We start from the raw sequence: 16685 nt of genomic DNA, 5'->3' as shown, positions 1-16685 counted from the left end.
CAAAATGTGGCTGCTGGGATTCGAGCCCAGGTCTCCACGGCCACAACGTGGAATTCTTACCACTAAACTACAGCCACTATATGCTTATATTTAATAATACCAGATAAGTATATATTATCTACCCCTTATAGATATTGTTTAAATAAAAATAAATTCATATCTTTAAATTTCTATTTTTCTTTCGTTTCTTTTTGTAGATCGATATAGGATTTTAGTTATTTTTTTAATTTTTTAGATTTTAATCTACTATGTACTTTAACAACATGATGCAATCTGTTATCTATTAATATTACTATGTTTTGACAAAAAAAATTAAAATATCGATAAATATGCGAGAGAAAAATTGTAGAATTTATTTTAACTAAGTCATTTTATTTTCATTTCTAAATTTAACTAGCTCAAATCTTTTGTTTTTAGCTAAACATTTATTTCATGTAATATCTCTGTTATAAATAATTTTATATGTATCTATACTATATATAAAAGTACGGAGGGGGACATGCAAATTTACTGAATAATCCTTTTCAGTTTACTGTTAAATAAAGGTTTTATAGTCATTAACTAATTAGTTATTTAATTAATCACCATTGTAATTAAAGTCCTAATTAGAATAGGTAGTTAAATTATCTTCAATTTAGTTATCTAAATTGTCTCCAAATTAGTAGGAATGCCTATCTTTTAATTTGATTGACCTACAAAATTAAAATACTGTATTTGGTCAATATAATATTATTTAAATTTCTATCTTATTATTTTTAAAGATATTATTAATAAAATTAAGTTAATTATTTAATTATGATTATTATAAAATCAAAAGAAGAATAAATTCAGTATGGAAAAAATTTAATAACCGAATATATTATATTTATTTTATAAAAATTCTTATTTAATTTAATATTAATTATAAATAAAAAATTGAAATAATTATAATAAATTGACTAATATGTTCATTGATGAGTTATGTTACGAGCCACGTGCGTAGAACGTAATGCGAAACTAGTATTAATAAAATTGAAAAGAAATTCACACGGGTCTAATTTAATAGTCTAAATCTTAACCATAAAAATCACCAGATTTAGCCAAACCTTATATGTTCTGTTTCTTTTTTGGCTATACCGAGTAAAATGACATATGCGTTTATGCTTATAAACATCATGATATATATTGATTACACCACAATGAGCTTCACTTTTTAAAGAAAAAAATGAGAAAATAATTAAACTCGTCCTTTAAATAAGCAGTCTATTCTGTGATTATTTTTATGTTTATGTGTGTATAGTTGAATTATGAACAATGTCGTATGTTTGTTGTGTATATTACTCTCAGATTGTTCGTCGGAAGACGAACATTTGGGTCTCAAACGGCGGCGGTGTCAAAGAACTGAAGACTGAAATTTAAAAAAAATAACTTTTAGAATGAATATGACATTTTTTGTTTTTATTAGAATTTAAATTAATTATATATTCCTTAAATATGTAAAAAAATAAAATTAGTAGAATTATTTAAATTTAGTAAAAAATAAATTAATTTTAATTAACGTTAAATAAAAATATTATTTTTTAAATATATATGAATTTTATTATAATATAATCAATCATTTAATTATTTAATTTTAAAATTAGTTTTATTCACCAAAAAATACCAAATCTATGCATTTTGTGTCAGTTATAGCCAAACCTTATTTAAATATTTCAACTGACATGCCAGCCAATTGCTTAGTGGCGGTGACATGGACGACACGGTGTCAGAAAAACCGGTTCGATTCAAAAATGGCTAAAAAAGAAACAGAACATATAAGGTTTGAGTAAATCTGGTGATTTTTAAAGGTTTGGCTATAATTGACACAAAACGTATAAGTTTGGCATTTTTTGGTGATTAAGCCAAATGTAAAATACTACTACTACTATATATATTATATATAACTATAAAAAAATATAAAATAAATTAATCAAAATACAATTCGGTGTGCAAACCTATCGAGCCAAATATCTTGATTTTTGGACTCAGTTCAGCATTTGATTGAAATAGCTTGAATCTAAACGCAACTCGGTTATCATTAAATCAACTTTTAATAGATTTCAAGTCAATCACGAGTAATCGGTGAATTATTCTACTCAGAGTACAGCTATAGTGCTACTTAAAACTATTACACCAAAGTGAATCAAAACTACTAGATGTGCTAAGAACATCATTACCCTTAATTTTCACAGCAAAACACTTGCCAAAGATGTCAATAATCTTATATATGCTGCCAAATAGATATCATAATATAACTTTGAATGATTTGCTCACTCAAAGTGAATATCACTAAAACAAGACTAAAATTTCTATTACATGATTGCAGCTGAGCTACCAAAATTTGACAGTGTTGAAAGTCTTTTAGTTGCCTTCATATTTGGGGTCAGCCACCACGTAATGGTATGCGATCACCAACGCAAATATAAAAATGCCAAGAAAATTGGCAACGAATCCCAAGTCCTGATCATCAAACATCTGCAGAACCGAAAACAAAATCCAAATGAATCATTACGCAATGGATGCTCATTTATCTCAAATCAACTTTGTCACCATCCAAATCAGTTGATTATGCCTAAAAGATTAAAAGACCGTCATGAAAATATTAACCTTAATACCTTAGTGTACCATTCAATTCGATTTTTCATCAGCTAGAACTTATTCAATTGTGAAAGTACAAGAAAGGTGATGCTCTATCAGTATTATTATTTTTGCAAGGTTGGTAAAAAAATTTATTTAGAGTCACATTTCAATATGTAATGCCAGTATATATAAAATCACAATCATTAAAATGCTTTTAAAAATCGAAATAAAACAGAATAAAAACACGAACGTTATTCAACTAGATAACCAAAACATTTTAGTATCATGCTTGAATTTCAAAACCTAAATTTTCATCTAAAGTCGATGCAAGGGACTGCATAAGAAATTCACAAACCACAAGTTGATAGACTGGCTTCTTTCATTAGAACCTTTACATACATTTCGACATTACACTTCCGTTTTTAGAAAATCCTAAAACTCCCGCTTCGCCATTTTCCCTCTTCCCATTCATGTCTTGCTAAATAAGCGTTCTGATTTTTTTTTTCTCAAGAATGCATCCACACAAGCCAGTGCAAGCATTTTATCCATTTCTAAACACATCTAAATAAGTACTACAAACTATAAAATTCACAAGAACTGAATATTCCGAAACAAACGCATTAAAATCAAACAAGAAAATGAGCAATTGGTCATCAATTTAGTCAGAAATTAGTTAAAAAGCAGTGATTTGTTCCAAACAAATCTAATATGTAACATAAAATTAAAGCTAAACAAGAAGAAAATATGATGGAAAAAAAACACATTAGATTAAAACTAAACAAGAAAATTATCAATTTTCCTGGAAAATTGTCAAAAATAAATATTAAGAATTGAAGAAAAAATTGAGCTGTGATCGCAGTGGGAATCGAACCCACGACCTTTAGATTCGGAGTCTAACGCGATATCCACTCCGCTATGCGACCCTATGTATCAACCTACTGCCTACTTTCGAATTTAAATTCCTTCTAAAATTCTCAAAGTAATCGGACAAAAAGACGACTTCAAATCCAACACCCACAAAAACGATACAATTAGATCTGGAGAACACTAACGGCGTCAATTACAGAATGGGAAGTCATAAAAATTACCTTATTTTGGCTGATTTGATGCGACAAAAGGGAAAATTCTGCAGTGGAGGTTAGTGTTGAATGGTTCAGAAGCGTCGCCCCTCTCGATCTCCGCCGCGATCTGGATGCTGTGATTCTTGTTACGGTTGTGGAATTTGGAGCTTGGAATTGAGTATTTGTTTGGACTTTGGATGTTGTAAAAATGGGCCACAAATGGAGCCCATCTAAACTAATTCCCATCTTCATTGGTGAAAAATTGGGTTTGAACTAGATTTATGAAAATATTTTATTTAATTTATTTTTAAAACTGTCATTTTTTTAAGAAAATTGTTGTATAAATTTTTATTTGAAACATTTCCAACCTGTATAATATTATGGATTGTTTAAAAGTGTCTGAAGTTTTTTTGAAAATGGTTTATGAGACTATTTCTTTAATATAGTTGTAAATTAACTGGTTTTAAATAACACACTAGAAAGAGATTTGGAGCAAGATACCAAAGTGTAAATCTGCCTTACAATTTTCATCAATAAAAAAAATTAAGGGTCCAAATAGCAACAAAAAATAACTAAAAACAGCTATGTGGTCTTTCTAAAAATTTGAAGGATGAAAAAAATACAAGAATGCAAAATGTGGCTGCTGGGATTCGAGCCCAGGTCTCCACGGCCACAACGTGGAATTCTTACCACTAAACTACAGCCACTATATACTTCAAGATAATGAAACCGAACTTAAGATTAGTTTACGTTTTTTTAAAGAATCTATTGTCTATTGTTTATAAAAATTAATTCCACTAATTTAATCTTAAGAAAAAGTTCAAAAATGATTTTATCAACTGAAAATATCAATAAATACGCAAAAGAAAAATTATAGAATTTATTTTAACTTAGATCATTTTCTTTTCATTTCTAAAATTAAGTAGCTCAAATTTTTGCTGGTAGCTAAACATTTTTTCATGTAATATTTTATAAATAATTTTATATGTATATTAATAAAATTGAATAAAATTCGCACGGGTTTGATCCAGTGGTTTAAGTCTCAACCATTTGGACGATAAGATCGCTAGTTCAAACCCCAGCTACGCTCTTTCTTAAAATGGAGTAGTTGGAGGTTGATTGCTAGTCGTTACAGCCCGAATTTACCAGATATGTGAGCTCGTGGGAGGTCCATATTGAATTTAACAATAATATTGAATTTCAGTTTAGTGGAGTACGTCCTCCTTACCAAAAGATAAAATTGAAAAAGGAGAGTGTTTGTGCAAAAAATGACAAAATTAATACATGAGGTAAAAATACATAAAGAAATTACGAATATTTATAAAATTATCTAAAGTTTTTAAAAATATTTAAGGAATATCTAAAAACATAAAAAAACTAAAATTAACCCCATGTTATAATTTATTTTTTACTTTTGCATTTTGATTTTATGTTCCAACTCATTCCAGCGAGTTATTTTTTAAAATAGTTTCAAACGGTTTTTAAAAATATAATTTCAACCATTTCTAAAAATATATTTTTAAAAATATTTCAAACGGTTGCGAAAAGCACGGTTTGCAATCGTTTTTAGAAAGGAACGATTTCGAATGTTTTTTAAAAATAAAATAAAATTAATTATTTTTATAAATTTTGAGAGTGCTAACAAATATTAAAATTAAAATTAAACAAATATTATAATTTTTATAAACAAAATTAAAAATAAAGCACTTTTTACAAATTCTAGAAACAATATAAGGGTCAAAGCTTGGGCTACATTTGGGTGGGCCGAATAATAAGGTACTCCACCCAGTCAAAATTATCTGACGTAGAGGATAAAGCCAATTCATAGACATTAACTGTTACAATCCTTAATTAGTAAAACTAGCTGTTTCCTACGTGTCAGATAATGTAAGAAATTTTACTGTTCGGGTTTGTTATAATCCTATGCTCCCCTCACCACCAGTTTATCTACCAAGAAAACAAATAATTGGTCCACAACAATAACAAAATAACAGAACAATACCAATAGCTGACATGGCAATAAATAATTGGTCTAATCTTCTCCCTGAAACTAGACTCTGATGTAGTGGATACACACCTTGAAAGCAAAAATAGACTATGTAAAAGTAAACAAGTACAAAATCCGGAACAGAATCAAGTACGTGTTAATCCCATAATAGAAGAAATCAATGAGACGACACCGTATAAAAGAAAATAAAAAATCTTTAAATAGATCAGAGTAAAACATAAAATCTTTCACTCTGTCTTCGTCTTTTAATTAAATTCAGTCCCAAAAACAAAAAAATTTACAGAGGTAATTATTCAATAGTTTAATTTTGTTTTTTTTACTGTGTTTTTTAGATCTAGAATTTGGTGTGTGTGTGTGTGTATGGTGTGGTGGGGTATGGTGTTGGTGATTTGAAGCTTGTTTTTTAAGTTTACTGTAATTAATTTTAAATATTTTGATTCTTTTTTATCATTCAATTTGGTGCAAATTAATTTCTTTATATAAAGGTTTGATCTTTCACCTCCATACCTCATTCTAAAGATTCAAATTTTATTGGTTTTTTGATTTTTTGGGATTTTTCAGGTTTGTGTAGTTTGATTTAATTAAGGTTTAATGAATGGTTTGTCTGATGTTTTTGATTTAATTAAGTTTTTTTTTGTCTTACCAGTTCAGGAATTTGATCAAGAATGGCTAAGGAAGTTTCTAATGGAGATCATAGCTCTGCTTCAAAGCCACCACCAACTCCATCTCCTTTGAGATTCTCCAAATTCTTTCAGGTTTAGTTTTAAATTCTAATTAGTTTTAAGCTATTTTTTTGATATTTATTTGTTGCAATTTGATATATTTTATTACAATTTGTATTGCCACCTGCAACTGATTTGCTGCTCATGCACTTAAATTTAATACAATGTAGTAAGGATTGGATTGTTGCGGTTTTTTAATTTGTGCCCGAGATAAAAGCTTCTTTCTTTGTAAAGGATTGAGTTATAGTAATTCTTGTGACGATTGATTCACAGTAGTTAGCTTGGGACTCGAGAGATAGCTGTGCGTACATTGATAAGGGTTGTATAGATTCTCGAGAAGAAACGAACGGATGAATAAATATGTATTTTATTTATTAATTTGTTTTATAAAATAATAGTTTTTGCTTTTAATGGCAGTCCAATATGAGAATTTTGATCACCGGAGGCGCTGGATTTATTGGATCTCACCTTGTGGATAGGTTGATGGAAAATGAAAAAAATGAGGTTGGCAACTTTTCCCTTGTCCGGTATATAGAAAATCAAGTTTGTCTGTTGTTTAATGAAGTTTTCTAACATCTGTTTGGATTCTGTTTAGGTTATTGTGGTGGATAACTTCTTCACTGGCTCCAAGGACAACTTAAAGAAATGGATTGGTCATCCAAGATTTGAGCTCATTCGTCACGGTACTAAATTTTCTTTGTTTCATTGTTTGTCCCTGTCGATGTCGTCATCGTGAAATTGAAAGAATAATGCTCTCTATTTGTTTTTCTTAAGATGTCACTGAGACATTGCTTGTTGAGGTTGACCAAATTTACCATCTCGCTTGCCCTGCTTCTCCAATCTTCTACAAATACAATCCCGTAAAGGTATTTATGCCTCCGCATTATAATACTATGGATACGTTTTAGCTTAGAGCCTGCTAGTATATTATGTTGGTGCTCGAGTGGTACGCTGAATTATAACCTTTATATCTTTGGCAGACGATAAAGACAAATGTTATCGGGACATTGAACATGTTAGGGCTCGCCAAGCGTGTTGGAGCAAGGTTTGACACTGCTCTATCTTTCTGATTACAGCTAATTATGCAATTTTTATGTTACTAATTGGACTATATGGATCAGGATTTTGCTTACTTCAACCTCGGAGGTCTATGGAGATCCACTTGAACATCCTCAGACTGAAAGCTATTGGGGAAATGTTAATCCAATTGGTATTTTCACTTCGTCTATGTATAGAATTGATTTTGTCTATTGAATTTTTTGCGAGATGATTGCTAATCGGTTTTATTTTTTCCCGTGATACCAAAATGCCTTGGAGGTTGCAAAGCCATTTTTGTTTTGAATTACCCTTTTCAAAATTTAATAAGATGATTTTCTATGTATGAGATTTTTCTACAAGTAAAGGCATATAATAGTCGCTACATTTATAATACGGATAATGTGTAGTAACTCCTTATCTCGTGTTCGTGAAATTACAGGAGTGAGAAGTTGCTATGATGAAGGGAAGCGAGTAGCAGAAACTTTGATGTTCGATTATCACAGACAACATGGGATTGGTAAATTGGCTTCTCCTTCTTTTTGTCAATTTTTATTCTTGCTTCCTACTAATTTTATGCTCCGTTACAGAGATAAGAATTGCCAGAATTTTCAACACTTACGGCCCTCGCATGAACATTGATGACGGACGTGTTGTCAGCAATTTTATAGCTCAGGCAATCCGGTAAGTTATTCAAAACCGGGGGGCCTAGTTGAAAATATATTGTCTCTACTGCTTTTAACTCATTGATGCTTGCTTTATTGATGCAGGGAGGAGCCCTTGACTGTTCAAGCACCTGGAACACAAACCCGGAGTTTCTGTTATGTGTCTGACATGGTATGTGTGAATACAATCATTAAATAAGATGATGGTAGATGTGAAATTGGATGTTAATCATTGCTCGTGGGCGTGGCTCATAATTTTATGTCGATTTTTAAAGGTCGATGGCCTCATCCGGTTGATGGAAGGAGAAAACACTGGTCCGATCAATATCGGGAATCCAGGTAATTTTTGCAACTTTAAAATAAAATACCTATGCTTCTAAATTATAAATTTTAGTTTCTTTTATTATTCTTGACTTATATTTATTTTTGTTTTAGGTGAATTCACAATGCTTGAACTTGCTGAGAACATTAAAGAGGTAAGTTCGAGTTTTGCTTCCCTTGGTGGCTTTTAGTTTATTTATATTTTACCTATTGGCAGAAAATTATGTTGAACGAAAACTTATGGAGTCTTATGTTTCAAAGTTTGTTCTTGTTTTCTGAAACTTGGAACCAATTCATGTAAAAAAAAAATTATTTCACTATTTTATGTTTCAACATTTCGGTTATCATGCAACATCGACAGCAAGTATTGCATTTGTCGGTCAGTTGAGGATTCCTTGATGTATAATTATGAATTTGAAGGCCAAATCTGCATCGAAAAATTATGTTTAATACAACAATAAATGTTATCGAACAATAATATTTCTCGGTAATTTTGGCACTCGTATAATTGATGATGTGGATTCCTTTGCAGCTTATCAATCCTGATGTAGATATCAAAATGGTGGAGAACACACCAGATGATCCACGTCAAAGGAAGCCGGATATCACGAAAGCAAATGAGTTGCTAGGATGGGAACCGCAGATCAAGCTCCGTGATGGTCTTCCACTTATGGAGGAGGATTTCCGATTGAGGCTCGGTGTCCCCAGAAAGAAGTGATGTGGATATTATCAGTTGATTTTTTTTTCTTGAGCAATACTATAATATTTTCCGGCATTTTACCTTCAACCTAGTCATCTGTTGACTCAAAAACAATAAATGTTTTTTTTCCTGCTCTTATCACAGTTGAAATATAGGAGTGTAATTTGGGATTTTATCAATTGGTGTCATGAATAAGTTCTATACCCTTTCATATGGATTGTATAAGTTTGTGATTGGCACCTTTTAGTGCTTCCAAAAATAATTCTAAAGTTCAACTTTATTTAGTTTTGATGGTTAAAAAGAGTTAATTTTTTATAAATTTATTTACAGTTTTCAAAATTTGCAAATATATCATAATTTAATAATTTTACTGAATATTTATTTATTTTTTAATTGATTTAATTGTGTGAATTTTAATACTTAAATTATTTTTCTGCTAATTTTTTTATATTAATTTCTTAAATAGTAAAAAAAAAATTAGTTTTTGGACTGCATAATCTAACTCTCAATTTAAAATAACTAAAAACAACTCAATTGAAAATTCTCTAATATTTAGTGGTTGAAGTAAAAAATAATTCAAGTTTTAAATGATGTGAAATATTAATACAAATAAATTAACAGAAAGAAATTGGATTAATCTACAAAATTATTCAAAAGAATTGGCTTTTTAGAAGCATTTTATTTATAACTTATTCATGTAAGAATAAATTATTTTATCATTTATCATTTCAGTTTCGTACAACATATGTACTGATAATTTGACAGATAAATAGATTATATAGGGATATCTAAGCTTCTGCAGCAACTTTAGCTTGAGGTTTATTACCCTTGCTTTCAACCAACTTCTTGGCCGATGACGCTCCACCGTCTTCTTCTGTTTCTGTTTTGTTCTCAATTCTCGAAAAGATCGGTTTAGGCTGAGCCATGACCTGACCGCCCTTCAAGCCACCCCATTTTGTCTCACTCTATAATGCAAATCTTCAATATCAATAAAACAGAACAGCAACAAAACAGAAGTTTGAAATATAAAGAGTTGGAAACAAACCCATGTTATGGTGCTGAATTGATCCTTTGAGTAGCCGAGCTGCGCATATATTCTCCAACATAAGCTTGGTGCAACGGGGGATAAAGCAACAGCCATAATCCTCACTGTTTCGAGTATAATCACAAGATCCTGTTCAGCATCATGCAAAATGAAATTTATCCCAGGTCAGGTTTAACATAAGGATCGATTAAGTCAAATTTCAGACTACACATACCATTCTGATACACTACATTGCATTGAAACAAAAATATTGAAATGGATCTTTTCGAAATGGTGAAAAGATAATTTTTATGAAAATAGTGAATGAATGTAAAGTTTCAGAAATTTTTCGGAGACGTTTTTGGAAACGAAAACGGAACACCAAAACATAGGGTTCGACACGTTTTTCTGCAACACAGTCGATACGTATTAGTAGGTCCAAATATTCAAGACTGGAGTGTTTCTTTCTCAAAAACTAAGTTATCAATTTTCTTGCCAATGAACTGTGAGACTGAAAGTTTGGCATTATTAGAAGATACAAGACTACAAGAGTTGATGGGTAAAACCTTTGCAGCAGCTTCAGAAGCAGAACCTCCTTGCTTAAAACGAGACCACGGGGCTCGTTCGTCCATGTAGGCATTCCCAGCATTACCAATCTCTAGAACAGCCTCACATGCCAAAGATAACGAGAGACTTTCATAATGAACCCCAGCTTTTTCAACCTACAGGGAAGTATTTTACGGATATGAATAATATGATTCTACATATGGATAAAGTTACCACCAACATTAGTACACTCGCATAGACATACATATAAATAATTCTTTAACACGACATGAAGTCGGAAGCCACTTGGAAGGATTCCAAGTAAAATTGAAATCATTCCCTAGTCGTTGATTTAAAATCTATGGATATGGACAAATTTTTTGTCAATCGGCATTGACCAACAAAATTTCTTACCAACTTCTCGACCGTGTCCCTGAAATCGTTCTCATTAGCAGCAACAGCTGAGTCAACCACCAAAGTTGATTGACAATTTTTTTTAAGAAGTCCAAGAGTACGATTTAGAAGGTTTCCTGCAATGGTTGAGTAAAACCCAAGTTATCTTTTGATGTGTTTACAAAGTCGGAACATATGTATCAGATTCATGAAGAAATCGTAAAAATGCATTAGTTATTAGTACCTATGGTGTTGGCAAGATGTGCATTAACAATGTTAATGAAACGGTCCTCTGAGTAGTCCCCGTCATTGCCAAACTCAACCTCTCTAAGGAAGAAGTATCTGACAGCATCAGCCCCAAATTTCTGAACTAACTCATTTGGTTCAAGTGTATTTCCTAACGATTTTCCCATCTTCAGGCCATCCTATCATTTTCAAAACAAAAAGCAATGCTGCATGAAACAAAATTACGTGTAAGAAAAATAATTAAAGGCTACTATGCTCTACAATGTCTACATTGATGTCATTGAAGTTGACATCACAATATCTCGCAGGTATAGCAACTCCAAATGCAAAAAGAAAAGCGCAATTTAAATTCCAGAAGGAAAATAAATTAAGGCATAAATGCACCAAAAATCACCAACTTTCGTGTGTTTTTAGTATTTAACATAATCTTTAATTTTGGCATATTTAACATGAACTTTCAATTTTTTTGCAATTAAGACCATGAGACCGTTTTGGATGTAAAACGACACCGTTTTGAATGTAAAAAAAACAGCACCATTTGGATGTAAAACGGCACCATTTTTTAAAGGAAACGCAATCGTGGTATTAATTACAAAAAATTTAAAAGTTCATGTTAAATATGCAAAAATTAAAAGATTATGTTAAATGCCAAAAACACGCGAAAGTTGGTGATTTTTGGTGCATTTAAACCATAAATTAACTGAGCCAAGAAGTACAAAATGGGATTGGTAGATTGGCTTTGTGCTAGTCTTAAACTGAAAATTAGTAAAAAATGCCCATGCTATTTGGCTTCATTATACTATAAGGTTTTACTATTTAAAAAATTGAACTGCAGTCCTTTAGGTTTGCTAAAGTCACTAAAATTTAGTTCTTTATGTAACAGTTTTTTTTTTACTAAAGCTGATTGGGAAAAGATAGGTGTACTTTATTCCATAATTCTGAACTTATTTGTCATTTAATCCCTATATCTTGATGTGATAGAACACTCCTTGCCATCTAAATCTCAAGTTCTGTACCAGTGGCAACCAAAAAGATAAAAATGCATAACCAAATGGTTTGATACCACTGTACTACATAATATCTTTCGATAGACCTAGAGCACAAAGTAGAGGACAGCTAGATTAAAGAAATAAAATGATAAACTGCGTTATATGAATACCTTTGTCAAAAATCCATGACCAAAAACCATCTTGGGGAGGCCTAGCCCGGCAGACATTAGCATAGCTGGCCAATAAACGGCATGGAAACGTAAAATGTCCTGCTCAAAAGCAATAGAAAAATGAGAGAGATAATAACAAGACCTGATACAAACATGGGAAAAAGGAACTAAAACAGAAGCGCAAGAAGTAAAATTGGGAAAACAAATTAAAATCAAACAATCGCGCACTGCTACTTCAATTTACTTTCCATTTGGTACACAGTCATCTAATTCTACTCCTTCAGCAGTCAAACTATCAACATAATTGGACAAATGAAAGAACTGACAGGGCAGGTAAACCAAATCAAGAACAAGTCCATTATGCTCAAAAGTGCAGGAGATTGTATGGGTGAACTTATAAGTCTAATGTTAAAGCAGCCGTAACCCTAATATCATCGTCATCTAGACTACATCACAGTCACAAACAATAATTATCGAAGATTATAAAAAAATCAGATTAAGAAGGTAGCTTTAGAATAATAAAGATTGCTGGAAATAGATTGTGGGAATGAATTAGGATTTTTTTTTTTTTGCAAGCTGTGAAATTCGGTAAGCACGTAAAGGGAAAAAAACTGGCAATACCTTGCCGATCAAGTGCAGAGAAGCAGGCCAACCAGAAGAAACGGCATTTTGTAAACTAGGTTGCACCTTGTCGTCTGATAAAGCTGATATATAACTGCTCAAAACAAGCAGGAAGTCGGTCAAGTAATAAATGTGTCAGAAAGGTTGGTGATTAACACCTCCCTTCATGGTATCAATCGAGTAGATGATTTTGAATTACATGAGAAAAGAATAGTACCCCAGTAAAGCATCAAACCAGACATAAATAGTCTGTTTATTGTCATTAGGAACTGGAATACCCCAATCCACCAATGCACGGGAAATGGAAAAATCTTTCACACCGCTATTGATCCAGGTTTTCACCTAATCCATAGAAGGAAGATTATTTTGGGTAATCAGTATGGCTAAGGGGAATCAAATATAAAAACTATATAATGAACATTATTTTGGGTATCAAGAGCTAATTATTATAACTTAAAAGTTACCAATAGATTCAAACAGAATACGAGAGATCAAATAAAACAAGGCAAAAAGGAGACATTCCCAACAAGAAATTCAAACATGTCCAGTTGGTTTTGCACCATCACATATACAATACAATGCAAGATAAATTTTGCTTACAAGGAAACAAAATGGAGTACTTCCTAACCTCGTTCAAACGATATGAAGGCTGCACGAAATTTGGATTCTCTGTCAAAATTTCTTCTAATAGCTTTTGGTATTTCGACAAGGCAAAGAAATAATTGTCCTCTTTTCGCTGAACACATGGCTTTAAGTGCATGGGGCAACAGTTGTTATCAAGCAGTTCCTTCTCATCCTATAGAACAAAGAAATCCCATCAGCAAATACTTCCAAGTCTTACTGTTCTCCAAGAAAATAGGATTAAGACATGCATTATGCATCAATATCTCGATTATTTTCTTGAAAGTTAGAAAAGAATGCAAAATAGGAAACTTCAATAAATTGCTAGAATGCTGCAAATGGTAGAATTCATGGAAGTAAAATTATCAGACCAACAACCTTATATATATAGCATAAAATGCTTAGTATAAAAGCCGACTAGAAATGCAAGGTACAACCTTATATTCCTCACAGTTGACACAGTAGAGTCCCTCGTAGTCTGCACGGTATATGTCCCCATTGGCAAGAACCTTAGAATAGAATTCCTTCACAATTGCTTCATGCTTGGGATCAGTTGTCCTAATGAACTTATCATAAGAAATTTCCAACTGTCCACCACAATAAACACAACAAATTCAGCATTCAGAACAGTCTTAAACATCAAATTCTAAGCAAAATAACATTATCACATAGAGAAAAAAAAATCACATCTTTCCATAGCGTCTTATAATCTTGAGATATAACATCACAGTGCTCACTCGGGCTAGAACCATGACCAGCTGCAGCAGCAGCAATCTTCTCTCCGTGCTCATCCGTTCCCGTCACAAATATAACTCTCTTCCCTAAAAGCCTCTGTCAATTGCATAAGAGCAAGAATCAGCCACTCTTAACAAACAAAAAATCTACAGAACTACAGAAAAATATCTACATTCTATACTAAGACCATACAACAATCAAAACAAAAACTCACAAAAAATTGGAAATTTCAAAACATTATTGACCAATTAAAATAAGAAAAAAATTGAAATTTTCATATCCAACTCTCAAAAGTCTACATCTTTAATCAAAAGCCTAAATTTTGAACCAAATTAAACTCAATTCAGATATAAAAAAAAGTCTAACTAAAACTACTTCAATTTATTCACAGTAATCAAACCACTTCTCAACTATCGAAACCACAGAAAGCACACACTTATGTTTTCATGCCATCTAGGTAGCACGTGTTCCGTCTCAGAAACATTTCGGACGCACACATAGGAACCTTAAAATAACTCCTTTTCTCCTTGTCCGTGCCCAAGTGTCTCATTTCCCCGTGTCCGTGTCCGTGCAACCTAGCATGCCATTAACCCCATAATCTTATAAATCAAAACCACCAAAACAAATTAAAATTTCCAAAATTTGAGAGATTGGTATCCACACCACACCATTCATACTCACTCTCAATTCCAAAAATCCAAACTTCAAACAAAACAAAAGTCAATTGACACTTCATGATATCAAAACATATACCAAGTAACAAATTTAAGCAATTCATGCCTATTAACCCAACTAATTAACCTGAAAACGAGCTATGGCATCAGCAGCAATGGTGGTGTAGGCACTGCCCATATGAGGAGGAGCATTGACATAATAAAGAGGAGTAGTCAGAACAAATGTTTCTGCTTCATTTTTATCATTGCCATTGCTAATTGTGCAGCTGCAAAAACTGGATTTTCTTGATTTAGAAGCAGAAAAGATTGAATTTTTATGGAAATTAAGAGGAATCTTGAAATGGGTAGTTGCAATTCTTGATTTTGAAGTGATTGAGGATAAAGGGTTTAAGAGAAACAGTGTATTTTGAATTGATTGGTTTATTCTAGCACCCATTGCTACTGCTTATTAATGGGTTTTGTTAGAAGCTTTATGGCTGTTTTTATTAGAGAGAGGGCTATCCATAATGGAAAGCTAAAAGGGTCAAATTGGTTCTTGAATTTGTATCTTAAAATTAAATAAATTATTTTTGAATTTTTTAATCAATTAAATTTTAAAATTTAATCATGAAGTCATATAAATCATTTTACTGTTCAATTAAATTTTAAATTTATGTCTCGAAATTAAATGGGAAATTCTTACATAGTCTCGGTGCATGAATTTTCCATGCACCTATCCAATGAGATGTTAGAAAATCTAACACAATTTTCTCTTTCTTCCTATTATTTTCTCTTTTTTCTTATTTCTCTAACACCTCATTGGATAGATTCATGAATTTTTCATGCACCGGGTGTAGGTAAGAACTTCAATTTAGCAATTACTTGATCTAAATTAAATTTAAAAAAAATTGAATTTTTTTTTTGGACTTTTAAAAAATTAATAGACCTATGTAAAAACATGGATAAGAGATAGATTTACCAAGGGTTCTTTTCCTTTTTTTTTTAATTATTCCTCTAAATAATACTAGTAATATTAAAAAGTGTACTTTTCAAAATTAGAAATTTAAAACTACTTATTTACTGTCATTGGTTGATTACTTTTTAATTCATCAGGTGATAAATATGATAATATTAGCACAAATTTAGTACTTTATAAATTGAACAACATCTTTAATGAAATAATTTAATAGAAAAGACAAATTCGGAAAATAAATGTCAAAATCATATATTTAGAGACAAATATACTTTTCTAAATAAACAGTTAGAAAAAAAAAACAAAAAGAGCATATTTTTAATTTATTATTATTAATTAAATTAAAGTTTTATATACTCTTTCCGTACCAAATTAATGGTATTATCTTTTTTTAAAACATTATATCAGTTAAGCTTTTAATTTAATTTTATTAAATAATTATTAATCATACTCTCATAGTCTCATTAATTATAATAATATGTCTTATCAAAATAAAAAATACAAAAAAATAAAAATTATTAGAGTATTAAATAAAAATAAGTGTTGATTTTATAATTTATTAGTTTTTTATCAAAAAAATTAACATTTTAATGATCGTGCCTAT

The 16685-nt window shown here is 31.1% G+C and overlaps 3 protein-coding genes and 3 non-coding genes across 10 annotated transcripts; 1 reads left to right on the top strand and 5 right to left on the bottom strand.

The window, feature by feature from the left end:
• Positions 1-5: 5 nt before the first annotated feature.
• TRNAH-GUG (transfer RNA histidin (anticodon GUG)) lies at positions 6-77 on the bottom strand. The gene has a single exon. It is a non-coding gene; the product is annotated as a tRNA-His (tRNA).
• Positions 78-2050: 1973 nt separating this feature from the next.
• Positions 2051-3835, bottom strand: LOC126661165 (dolichyl-diphosphooligosaccharide--protein glycosyltransferase subunit 4A). 2 transcript variants are annotated; one of them, XM_050354971.2, is made up of 2 exons: positions 3687-3835; positions 2051-2493 (listed from the first exon to the last, which is right to left on the bottom strand). In XM_050354971.2, exon 2 carries the CDS (start codon positions 2491-2493, stop codon positions 2380-2382), a length of 114 nt encoding a protein of 37 aa, XP_050210928.1. In that variant the 5' UTR covers positions 3687-3835; the 3' UTR covers positions 2051-2379. The 2 variants fall into 2 exon arrangements, with proteins under 2 accessions (XP_050210928.1, XP_055960207.1); XM_056104232.1 differs by lacking the exon at positions 3687-3835 and adding an exon at positions 3477-3613.
• On the bottom strand, positions 3449-3521 carry TRNAR-CCG (transfer RNA arginine (anticodon CCG)). The gene has a single exon. It is a non-coding gene; the product is annotated as a tRNA-Arg (tRNA).
• Positions 3836-4294: 459 nt separating the features above from the next.
• On the bottom strand, positions 4295-4366 carry TRNAH-GUG (transfer RNA histidin (anticodon GUG)). The gene has a single exon. It is a non-coding gene; the product is annotated as a tRNA-His (tRNA).
• Positions 4367-5844: 1478 nt separating this feature from the next.
• LOC126661111 (UDP-glucuronic acid decarboxylase 6-like) lies at positions 5845-9394 on the top strand. 3 transcript variants are annotated; one of them, XM_050354894.2, is made up of 13 exons: positions 5845-5952; positions 6314-6422; positions 6807-6893; positions 6985-7072; positions 7164-7255; positions 7370-7434; positions 7511-7599; positions 7867-7944; positions 8015-8108; positions 8195-8261; positions 8365-8428; positions 8525-8565; positions 8943-9394. In XM_050354894.2, the coding sequence occupies exons 2-13, from the start codon at positions 6333-6335 to the stop codon at positions 9126-9128; spliced, it is 1041 nt and encodes a 346-aa protein (XP_050210851.1). In that variant the 5' UTR covers positions 5845-5952; positions 6314-6332; the 3' UTR covers positions 9129-9394. The 3 variants fall into 3 exon arrangements, with proteins under 3 accessions (XP_050210851.1, XP_050210854.1, XP_050210853.1); XM_050354897.2 differs by lacking the exon at positions 5845-5952 and adding an exon at positions 6063-6152; XM_050354896.2 differs by lacking the exon at positions 5845-5952 and adding an exon at positions 6137-6228.
• A 330-nt stretch (positions 9395-9724) lies between these two features.
• On the bottom strand, positions 9725-15602 carry LOC126660995 (methionine--tRNA ligase, chloroplastic/mitochondrial). Of its 2 annotated transcripts, XM_050354735.2 has the most exons (12): positions 15257-15601; positions 14408-14551; positions 14158-14307; positions 13728-13895; positions 13317-13441; positions 13100-13193; positions 12479-12577; positions 11318-11498; positions 11095-11210; positions 10701-10856; positions 10156-10284; positions 9725-10075 (listed from the first exon to the last, which is right to left on the bottom strand). In XM_050354735.2, exons 1-12 carry the CDS (start codon positions 15563-15565, stop codon positions 9899-9901), a joined length of 1848 nt encoding a protein of 615 aa, XP_050210692.1. In that variant the 5' UTR covers positions 15566-15601; the 3' UTR covers positions 9725-9898. The 2 variants fall into 2 exon arrangements, with proteins under 2 accessions (XP_050210692.1, XP_050210694.1); XM_050354737.2 differs by lacking the exons at positions 13100-13193; positions 13317-13441 and having other exon boundaries at positions 15257-15602.
• Between the last annotated feature and the right edge of the window lie 1083 nt (positions 15603-16685).

This window comes from Mercurialis annua, linkage group LG8, assembly GCF_937616625.2.
Source record: "Mercurialis annua linkage group LG8, ddMerAnnu1.2, whole genome shotgun sequence".
NCBI classification, from domain to species: domain Eukaryota; kingdom Viridiplantae; phylum Streptophyta; class Magnoliopsida; order Malpighiales; family Euphorbiaceae; genus Mercurialis; species Mercurialis annua.
This window is presented reverse-complemented; position numbering and strand designations above follow the sequence as displayed.